The 11758-nt window shown below is 44.3% G+C and overlaps 1 protein-coding gene across 3 annotated transcripts in view; it reads left to right on the top strand.

Moving 5' to 3' along the window:
• Positions 1-2333: 2333 nt before the first annotated feature.
• LOC140715250 (hexokinase HKDC1-like) overlaps positions 2334-11758 on the top strand; it is a 129403-nt gene continuing 119978 nt past the window's right edge. For all 3 annotated transcript variants that reach the window (XM_073027169.1, XM_073027167.1, XM_073027168.1), the window contains exons 1-4: positions 2334-2396; positions 7685-7841; positions 10117-10265; positions 10363-10482. In XM_073027169.1, the coding sequence (XP_072883270.1) occupies positions 2334-2396; positions 7685-7841; positions 10117-10265; positions 10363-10482 (489 nt within the window). The remainder of the gene's footprint in view (positions 2397-7684; positions 7842-10116; positions 10266-10362; positions 10483-11758) is intronic.

Here is an 11758-nt window from a genome sequence, read left to right as displayed (position 1 = left end):
GTTCTATGATCAACTTCCCCCAGATTCTACTACTCTCTTACACACTAGGGGAAATTTGTGCTGTCTGATTAACCTACCAATCTGAAATGGAGTTCCTGGAGGAAATCCACGTGGTCACAGGGAGAATGTGCACACAGACAGATTCTAAGGTCAGGATTGAATCTGCTCTGGAGTAATATTTCCTTACATTGATTGAGAAGCTTCAAGAAGATCTAAGTGTAGGTCTAGCCTTCATTGAGAGGAATGGAGATTGTGAGCAGTAATTGAGCAATGTAAGAAAGGAATTGCGCAGAGGCAATATTCAGAGGAATAGGGGGAAATGGGGAATGAAGGATGTGTTGGAAAGGAACAGAAAGGCATCAACTTGAATTTAAACCCATTGTTTGAAACCTTCATCCTATTTGAGTCCAAATAAACTTTGGATCACATACCTGCTTTATCATTGAAGCCATGTGTTTCCATAATATTGCCCAAATCCACCTGGGCCCAGCTCATCAGCTCTGAAGTAATTATCTCTAGTTTTGTAACACTTTAACATTACAATCTCTTCACAGAACTTTAAACACTGTTCCTTATGTCTGGGTTCCTCCCTCTGTTGGGCAGAAGATGCAGAGGTTTGAAAACATGCACCATCAGGCAGAGGGCCAGCTTCTTTCCTGCTGGGGTCAGTGGAGACATGCCAAATTTCCTTAGCTTTGTGATGAAGTACATAGAAGCACTGATGAGCTTATCTGACCAGAGCGTCTACATGATCAGACAAGGACCAGCTATGGATGATGTTTATACTTAGGAACTTGAAGCTGTCAACCTCTCCAAACATTACAGAGCCACTGGGCAGTAGGTGTGAAGTCACATTACCTTATTTTTCTTTGGTACTGGCATGACAGTGGTCTTAAAACAGGCAGGAATGTCAGTTTGGAGTAGGGAGAGGTTAAAAATGACAGCGAACTCTCTCACCGGCTGATCTACGATCATGGTTGTGTGCTTCATTCAGACCAGATGTTTTCCTGCAAGTTCACTCTCCGGAAACCTGATCTGACACCTGCAATGGTGACTGAGGGTGCAAGTGTATTGGAGGTTGTCGAGGTTGTGTATTGGAGGGAGAGGGTGTAAAATTTTGAGGGGTGTAATTTTCTTAACCTTCTGTTCAAAATATGTGCAGAATGTATTGAACTCAACATGAAGGGACACAATGATGCTGCCTGATGATTTGTAGCCTTTAACAGCGTGCAAGCCCTGTCACAAATCACAGCGAGACTGGGACTCTCTTTTGGACTGGTACCGTCTCTTGATAGAATTACCAATGTTGTACCTCAGCTTCCTGTAAAGGTCAGTGCCACCTGATGTGAACACCACAGACCTGGACTTCACTAGGGTTGAGAACATCCAGATCGACCTCTTTAGTGCTCTTGCTAATGAAATCTGTGACAGTGGTAACATACACATTGAGGTTGGCTGCTGAGTCCTTGAATATGGACCAGTCTACCACTCAAAGCATTGACGTTCATCTATTTCCTCAGAACAACAATATATGGCTCTGAATTGGATCCACCCATTTCAGCTTCTGTTTGAACACAGGGAGAAAGAACATGGCTTGGTGGTCTAATTTACCAACGGGACGAGTGGGGTTACACTAACATCTGATTAAGCATCCACCCTGCCTTGATCCCCTGCTACCAGCTTGACCATTGTTCTTGACTGCCACCTCTTCCCAACGACCCTTCACAACTTAACTCAACCCCACCTCGCCCGGCTTCTACCACCCTGCACCTGACACCATGCTTTATGTGCCAGAACAATTCTATGATCCTTTGTCACCTGCTCCCACTCTCACCTCTCCAGCAACCGCTGCCATTCCCAACTCCACTGATGTTGATATTCTGCATTTCTACCATGCCCTGGCCACAGTGTCATTTCGTCCCTACCTTGTCCCATTCTCCTCTGTCCTCCCTATTTCTCCCTTGCCCTGTCCTCCCATTCTCTCCTCTCCTTTGCTCAGCCTTCCCCTTTTCTTTCTCAATGCCCTGTACTTTATCATTCCTCTACTTTGTTCTCCATACCTCGTCCCCACACAGTCTTCCTTGCATCTCCCTGCCCTGCCTTACCCTTCCAGGCCATCTCAGCTATCTTCCAAATTGAACATGACTGACTGTTAGTTGATCTGAGAGTGAATAAAGAGTTGAAGCAACGAGGATTATGTTTTAATCCAGCATGTTTGTGCGGCTGTGAATCTCATTTCAAACTTCCATAATATTGGGTAAAAATTGATATTTTCAACAACTTTATTTTTCTTTGCTTTCTCAGAACCTAACACTCTGAAACATCAAAAAAAAATGTTTTCTGTACACCTTTTGGCCTTTTATCTTGCAAAACTTCAGGAAGATCAAATCAAAAAGGTAAGTGAGCAGAGTTAACAGCTCTGTCATGTTCTATTTGTTCTGGGGATAAGGGTAAGAACATATGACATAATAGCAAAATTAGACCATTCGGCCCATTGAGTCTGCTCTGCCATCTGATCATGGATTATTTATTTTCCTTTTCTACCCCATTCTCCTGCCTTCTCCCCATAACCTTTGATGCCCTTACGAATTGAGACCTATAAATCTCCACTTTAAATATACCTAATGATTTGGCTTCCACAGCCACCTGTGGCAATAAGTTCCACAGATTCACCACCCTATATCAAAAGGGTATATCACCCTATATCCTCTCATCTTTGTTCTAAAAGGACATCCTTGTATTCTGAGACTGTGCCCTCTGGTCCTAGACTCTCCCAGTATAGGAAACCTCCTCTCCATGTCCATTCTATTTAGGCCTTTCAATATTCAGTGATATTCCTCCCCCACCCCCACCTTTCTTCTAAACACCAGTGAGTCCAGGCTCAGAGCCATCAAACGCTGCTCGTTCGTTAACTCTTTCATTCCTGGGATCATTCTCATGAACCATTCTCTGGACCCCTCCCATGCCAGCACATCTTTTCTTGGATAGGGGGCTCAAAATTGCTCACAATACACCAAATGCAGTCTTACTAATGCCTTATAAAGTCTCAGCATTGCATCCTTGTTTTTCTATTTTAGTCTTTTTTTTAATGAATGCTAAAATTGCATTTGTTTTCCTTACTGTGGTGAACTACATATACCTATCTGGACACACCCCTCTGCTGACTGCTCCTGTGGCTCCTCCCACAGACCCCTGTATAAAGGCGATTGGAGGCACTGCTCCCCCCTCAGTCTCCAGGATGTTGTGTGGTGGTCTCTTGCTGCTAACCGTGGTCTCTTGCAGCTAATAAAAGCCTATCGTTCGCCTCCCGTCTCCGAGAGTTATTGATGGTGTATCACTTACTACCAACTCAACCTGCAAGTTAACCTTTCAGTAATCCTGCAATAGTATTCCCAAATCCATTTCTGAATTTGCTGCACATTAAGAAAATAGTCTGCGCCCATATTCCTTCTAACATGACCTGACACTTCCCTACACTGTATTCCATCTGTTACTTCTTTGCCTATTCTTCTGATCTGTCTAAGTCCTCAGGACCCCACCACTAAGCACATCCTTCCTTCTCTACCCCTCTCTGCTTTCCACAGGGATCATTCCTTCTGCGACTCCCTGGTCCACACGTCCCTTCCCACAGATCTACCTGGCACTTATCCCTGCAAGCGTAAGTGCTACACCTGTCCCTACACCTCCTCTCTTACCACCATTCAGGGCCCCAAATAGTCCTTCCAGGTGAGGCAACACTTCACTTGTGAGTCTGTTGGGGTAATCTGTTACATCTGGTGCTCCCGGTGTGGCCTCCTCTACATCGGTGAGACCTCAGCTCCGTCTGCCGCAACAGGCAGGATCTCCCGGTTGCCACCCACTTTAACTGCTTCACATTCCCATTTGGATATGTCCATACATGGTCTCCTCTACTGCCATGATGAGGCCAAACTCAGGTTGGAGGAGCAACACCTCATAAACCATCTGGGTAATATCCAGCCCCTTGGCATGAACATTGAATTCTCTAGCTTCCAGTAATTCCCTCCCCCTCCCTTCCCCCATCCCAGTTTCCCTCTGCCTCCTCCTCCAGCTGCCTATCACCTCCTTCATGGTTCTGCCTCCTTCTACTACCCACAGTGCTTTCCCCTTACATTCCTTCTTCACCTTTCCTGCCTATCCCCTCCCCCACCCCTTGATCTTTCCTGATTGGTTTTTAACCTGCCATCCACCAGCCTTCTCCTTCCCACCCTCCCCCCACCTTCCTTATAGGGCCCCTGCCCCCTCCGTCTTCAGTCCTGATGAAGGGTCTCGGCCCGAAATGTTGACTGTTCATTTCCACGGATGATGCCCGACCTGCTGAGATCCTCCAGCATGTTGTACGTGTTGCTCCTCCCGCGTGTACCAGATACTAGGTTAATTGGTCATTGTAAATGGATTAGGCAAGGGTTAAATAGGTGGCTCACTGGGCTAGAGGGGCCTGTTCTGTGCTGTAGCTCTAAATTAAAATAAATAAAAGATAATACTGGAGGGTGGCTGAAGTTTCTTTATTTAAGAAACGCTACAAGGAAAAGCTTGGGAATCAGAATCAGGTTTAGTATCACCGGCATGTGACGTGAAATTTGTTAACTTAGCAGCAGCAGTTCAATGCAATACATAATAGAGAAGAGAAAAAATAATAAATAAATAATAATAGTGAATGAATCAATTGCAGTATACATATATTGAGCAGATTAAAAAATGTGCAAAAAGCAGAAATACTGTATATTAAAAAAGTGAGGTAGTGTCCAAAGGTTCAATGTCCATTTAGGAATCAGATGGCAGAGGGGAAGAAGCTGTCCCTGAATCACTGAGTGTGTGCCTTCAGGCTTCTGTACCTCCTACCTGATGGTAACAGTGAGAAAAGGGCATGCCCTGGGTGCTGGAGGTCCTTAATAATTGACGGTGCCTTTCTGAGACACCACTCCTTGAAGATGTCCTGGGTATTTTGTAGGCTAGTACCCAAGATGGAACTGACTAGGTTTACAACCCTCTGCAGCTTCTTTCGGTCCTGTGCAGTACTCCCCCCCCCCCCACCCCATACCAGACGGTGATGCAGCCTGTCAGAATGCTCTCCACGGTGCATCTATAGAAGTTTTTGAGTGCATTTTTTGACATGCCAAAACTACAGATCGATGAATCTGATGGCAGAGTTATTGGTGGAGGGGATTCTGAAAGACAGGATCTACATACATTTGGGAAAAAAGGCTTTGTACATGGGAAGCTGTGTTTCATGAATTTGACTGAGTTTATCTGAAGGGGTAACCAAGATAGTAGTTGTCTGCATAGAATTTAGCAATGCCTTTGACAAGGTACCACAAGATAGGCTTTTCGGAAGGTTAGATCACATGGATTCCAAGGTGAGCTGGACAACAGGATACAAAACTCGTGTTATACTGTAGTAGGAATCAGAGGATGGTGGTATAGAGTTGATCTTCAGACTGGAGGCATGTGACTATATGTGTGGAGTTGGGCTCAGTTCTGAGTCAACTGTTGTTTATCACTTGCATTAACAAAATAGATGAGAATGGTTGGTTAGTTTGTGCATGACACTAACATTGGTGGTATAGTAGACACTGAAGAAGGTTATCTATGATTACAATTTGATTGTTTTCAACTGGGTCAGTGGGCCAAGGAATAGCAGGTAGAGTTTACTTCAGAGAAACATGATGTGTTGTATTTTGGTAAGAGGAACCAGGGTGGGACTTGTACAGTAAGCATTAGTTCTGGGGAATGTTGTAGCACAGGAAGACTTTGGGGTGCAGGTACAGAGTTCCTTGGAAGTGGAGATAGAAGTGGACAGGGTGTTTGACATGCTTTCCTTGATCGGCTGGTATATTGTGTACAGGAGTGCAACTGCATGAGGTATTACTAAGTCCACATGTGGAATTCCATATAAGGTCTGGTCACCCTGTTATAGAAAAGATATGATTAAGCTGAAAAGGATACAAAAGAGATTTATGAGGATGTTACCAAGAATTAAGTGTCTGAGTTATTAGGAGAGGCTAGACAGGTTAGGACTTTTCCTCCCTGGAATGTAGGAGATTGAGGGTTAACTTACAGAGGTTTATAAAATCATGAGGGGCATAGATATGGTGAATAGCCACACTTTTCCCCATGGTAATGGAGTTCAAAAATAATGAGCGTAGGTTTAAGGTGATGGGGGAAAGATTTAAAGGGGACCTTAAGAGGGTGCTACATATATAGAATGAACTGCCAGAGGAAGTGGTAGAGGGGGGTTAAAATTATGATATTTAAAAGGCGTTAGGACAGGTACTTGGGTACGAAAGATTGAGGGATATGGGCCAAATGCAGGCAAATGGGATTGGTTAATTAGTGTAGTTGGTCAGCATGAGTGATTTGGGCCAAAGGGTCTGTTTTCTGTGCTTTATTGCTCAATAACTCTATAACAAGAGCAAGCATGAGAACAGACATATGTGGTGAATGCATAGAACTTGAACTTTTCTGTATATATGGTGGAGAAGCCTTCAAAAGCAAATTAAAATAAAAAGGAGAAAAAGCTATGTGGATATGAGGAATGTGGGTGTTCTTCAAAAGACTTGGCAAAGAATGGATGGGCCAAACAACTTCTTTTGCTAAGATTCCTAGTATCCTATTTATTTATTGTGGTGGAGGTATAATTTCACCAACTAAGGGCATATTTCTCAATCAAATTTGGCTGACACATTTTCCCTCAGCAAGTTCCTCAGTGAAAAATTTAGAAACACTAGGATTGTGAAGTTCCTGTCAAATTTAATGACAGGACTTAAAGGAATTTATTTTTCAGTTTGGCAAGTCAAGAGATTGAAAATTAGTTTAAAAAGAACAGGAGAAAGCACTGGCAAAGGAGTAGGGAAGCGGGAGATCATCAGAATGGGCAGGAGAGATGTTATTGTATGGGGGGTCCTGAGAGGTTATGGAAGAGGGGTCAGACGAAATGAAATACCAAGCGACTAAACTTAGCATGAAGGGATAATTAGAGAATGATAATGGAGTGGAATGCTTTCCTTTGAAAGGAAACACCATCCCTTTCCTCACCCTTCCCCACCATGAGCTTTTTGTATGGGCTCTGGTTTTAATCTGTCATTTGTGCCCTGATGATGCTGATGTTACCATTGATGATTTGTTGACTTCCCACATTTAAATCCATGCTGAATTTGTTTAAACTTAGTTCACACACCAGGATTTAATAGAACAATATAAAATAGCCTCCTGATGATTTGAAATTGGGTTTACATTAAGAGTTGATGTATTCAATTAATTTGAATGCATCACATTACTCAGAACATACAGTAGCGAATAGGCCATCAACCTCACCAGGCTCTGCCAGCACTGGGGATATTTATAAAGATTTTTCACACCAGCACATTTGCAAGTTGCTGTTTGTCACTGTGCTTCACTGATCTGATCACACCCTGACTCAGTGGCAGGGCTTCCCGTTAAAAGGTGGGAAACTTTCCAGCCATGTCTGTGTACTCTACAGCATACAGCAAGGGCCTGCTCCCCTTGGGTACAAACTGTCCTGATTTGGGCACAGAAGGTTTGCCTGAACATGGCTGATCACTGGGGCAGAGAATGGGGAGTTAGAGTGGGGATGAAGCCCATGACGATGCTCAACCAGTGGACAAGAGTGATGTTTTATTGGATTTAAACGCTTCTGGTCTTGCAGATCGATCGCTTCCTCTACAACATGCAGCTCAACCCTGAACAGCTACAAGACATCATGACTCGATTTGGCAATGAGATGAGAAAGGGACTATCCATCAACGAGACTTCTACTGTTAAAATGCTGCCTACCTTTGTACAGTCAACTCCTGACAGGACAGGTATTACAGAATGGAATTGTTGCCCAAGTCACATGGGTTTGAAGCACAAAATTACACTGTACTACCTAACCCGAATGTGGCAGAATCCCCCGAGGTTTGATGTGGACCTGAAGGTTCACATTTTCCTTAACCACCTCTGGTCTGTGCTGAGTTAGGGAAACCCTGAGGCACCATAACCTCACTTGAGCACTGCCAATTGGACCATTAGCAATAGAGACTGCTTAAAGTCATATACATCTCCTAATAGCTGTCTGATTTTAATGTCAAAGATCATGTGAAAGTTGTTTATACTGAAGTTTCTCAATAGTATCTAATCAAAGTCATGTGACTTAGCCTGAGCATGTTAACTCTAGATCGACACTCGCATGGGCCATGGCTGCACCTGCCTTTTCATCAGCTACTTGGGCATTTCATGTTCCAAAACTCCTCTGGCACCACTCCCCAAATCTTTCTCCACTGCGTTTATGACTGCATTGGTGCTGTCTCTTGCAGCTGTGTAGAACTTGTCAATTTCATTACCTTTGGTACCAATTTCTATCCTGCCCCCAAATTCCCTCAGTCCGTTTCTGATACCTCTCTCTCCTTTCTTGATCTCTCTATCTCCACCTCAGGAGCCAGACTACCCACCAATATTATTACAGTCCCACTGACTCTCAGAGCTACTGGATGACAAAACCTCCTCCCACTCTGTCTCGAAGGATGCCATTCTTATCTCTCAGTACCTCTGGTGTTTGTTCTCCAGATGAGGATCTGGCCCAGAACATCTGAGATATCTTCCTTACTGAAAACATTGTTCCTCCCCCTTCTGCAACATTCATTGATAAAGCCCTCATCCTGATCTCCCATATCTCCCTCCCCCGCCAAAGGGATAGAGTTGCCCTGGTTCTCGCCTTTCACCCCACCAGCCCACCCATCCAGTACCCCATTCTTTGAAACTTCTGCTAGCTGTAATATGATCCCACCATCTTCCATCCCACCCCTTTCTGCTTTCCACAGGGATCACTACATGATTCCCTGGTTTTCCCAAGCAATCTAACTCATTCCTCTCCTCTCCTGGCACCTACCCCTACCTCTTCTCTGTAAATTGCCCTTTGTGGTGATTCACATGCAACTTCTTCAACCTTGTTTCTTAGACTTGATGCTCTTGATGTGGCCTCTACATCACTGCAGACTATGCAACCATTTCATCGAGCACGTGTTCCATCCATCCTGGCCTTAAGGAGCTCATGGTTGCTAGACATTTTAATTCCTTAACAGATTCTTGAACAAAGAAATAACATTTGCCAACCTCCAATAATTTGGTACTATTCCTGAGGCCAGTTCATCACTAAAGGGGCAGTAACCTCTTCCCTCACTTACTGTAGTAACCTGGGATATATCCCATCTGATCCTGGGGACTTATCTGTCCTAATGATTTTGAAAATTTCCAACACATTCTCCTTCTTAACATCAACATAAATTCTGACTGGCACATATTAGGGAAGTTGAATCCACCCACAACAACAAGCCTGTTGCTTTTATATCTTTCTCTAATCTGTCTACATATCTACTCATCATTGAGGCATCTGTAGTCCCATCAGAGTGACTCCACGTTCCTTTAGCCTATGAGGAAAGTGAATAGAGCCTTAATATTTCATGTTACTGAACTTGCATCAGAATCACTGCTGAGTCATCTGTTAAGTCCTACCTACATTTCTATAATTCTGATGGAAGGTCCAATATGTGAAATATTAATTGTTTCCACTCTCCAGAAATGCTACCTCACCTGCTAAGTATTTCTAGCATTTTCTGATCTCTAGAATCTCCAATTCTTTCCCCCTTTCTTTTCTACATCCACAAGTTACCTCCAATTATTTCTCACCAGATCTTACAAGCTTTTTCAGAATCTACTAATGTCTGACCTGGATTTTCTTTCTTCTGCCAAAACTGTTAATTGATTACACCACACGATAGCTGCCATCGAGAGTGTTTCCATCACTATATCAGCGTTGTAAATGATGTCAGTACACAGAGTGGCTATGCTCAGTCACTGTGGTCCACCCTGTCTGCACAAGCCAAGAGATTGAAAAGGCCAAGGTGTGTTTTAAGGTCTGGTTGTGGCCACACTTTGCTGCTGGGTATTTCTGCAGCTTGAAGTGCAGGTTACCTGTTGACCGTTACTCCACCTCTCCTTTCCAGGACCTGCTTGGCATGGCCCTCATCTACTTTATGTTAATATTCATCTACTTACTTATATTCATCCCTGAATGACTGTAATCTTTAAATTCTGTCACAGAAAAGGGAGATTTTTTGGCATTGGACATAGGAGGCTCCAGATTTGAGGTGTTAAGGGTCAGGGTGTCTGAAGATGGACAACAAGTGGTACAAACAGAGAGACAGTTGTATCCCATGCCAGATGAAATGAAACAAAGCAATGCTTCTGAGGTAATCCTATTTATTCACAGCTTCTATCTGGCAGAGAACACCCCAATGATTCTATTCTTCTGAGCTTCACTGTGTCTGTCCTCTATCTGCTCCACAGTTTTTCAACTATGTCGCTGAATGCTTGGGAGACTTCATGGAGAAGCAGGAAATAAAAAACAGAAAGTTTCCGCTTGGTTTCACATTTTCCTTTCCCTGCAGACAAACCAAACTGGATGAGGTGAGTGTGAGCTGTAATGAAACAAGTAACTGTACCATTTGTTATTCACTGAGCCAGCTGGCTACTGGCTGTGTAATTTGATTTTTGAGATTTGTCCAGTCCTGCTCCATTGTGGATTGATGGCAATAGAGTGTTCAGGAACCTGGGCTGAAGCACAAGAAATTAGCTTGGGTTCCTAATCCTGATAATCAGTAAATCAATTAAATTTCAGTGGGTTGCATAGATAACATTAAAATTGGCCAGCGTGCCTGCTTTGAATATTTGCACACTTTGTAATTAAATTCCCAATGTTGCATCTTAAATACTAACCCACAATTACCACAGATCCTTCTTACAATTCAACAATACCTACCCACAATTCCAGCTCCCCTTTGTTGTATGCTATCTTGCAATTTTCTATCTAGCCCACAGTCCCTGTGCCCATAGACATTATGTACGTATTTAGAACACCCTGAACACATCCCACACACCTGTCTTACATACTATCCTACAATTCTTTTCCTTCAGTTTTGACAGTTGTGCAGTGTCCACAGCTCACTCTGGTTGTGCATCATCCACAGCTCACTCTGGTTGTGCATTGTCCACGGCTCACTCTGGTTGTGCATCGTCCACAGCTCACTCTGGTTGTGCATTGTCCACGGCTCACTCTGGTTGTGCATCGTCCACAGCTCACTCTGGTTGTGCATTGTCCACGGCTCACTCTGGCTGTGCATCTTCCACGGCTCACTCTGGCTGTGCATTGTCCACGGCTCACTCTGGCTGTGCATCTTCCACGGCTCACTCTGGCTGTGCATCGTCCACGGCTCACTCTGGCTGTGCATCTTCCACGGCTCACTCTGGCTGTGCATTGTCCACAGCTCACTCTGGTTGTGCATTGTCCACAGCTCACTCTGGCTGTGCATCGTCCACAGCTCACTCTGGTTGTGCATTGTCCACAGCTCACTCTGGTTGTGCATCTTCCACAGCTCACTCTGGTTGTGCATTGTCCACAGCTCACTCTGGCTGTACATCTTCCACGGCTCACTCTGGTTGTGCATTGTCCACGGCTCACTCTGGCTGTGCATTGTTCACAGCTCACTCTGGTTGTGCATCTTCCACGGCTCACTCTGGTTGTGCATTGTCCACAGCTCACTCTGGCTGTGCATCTTCCACGGCTCACTCTGGTTGTGCATTGTCCACGGCTCACTCTGGCTGTGCATTGTCCACGGCTCACTCTGGCTGTGCATTGTCCACAGCTCACTCTGGTTGTGCATTGTCCACGGCTCACTCTGGTTGT

The sequence above is a fragment of the Hemitrygon akajei genome, chromosome 23, assembly GCF_048418815.1.
Source record: "Hemitrygon akajei chromosome 23, sHemAka1.3, whole genome shotgun sequence".
NCBI classification, from domain to species: Eukaryota; Metazoa; Chordata; class Chondrichthyes; order Myliobatiformes; family Dasyatidae; genus Hemitrygon; species Hemitrygon akajei.
The sequence above is the reverse complement of the archived record's forward strand: the minus strand, read 5'-3'. Positions and strand labels throughout refer to the sequence as shown.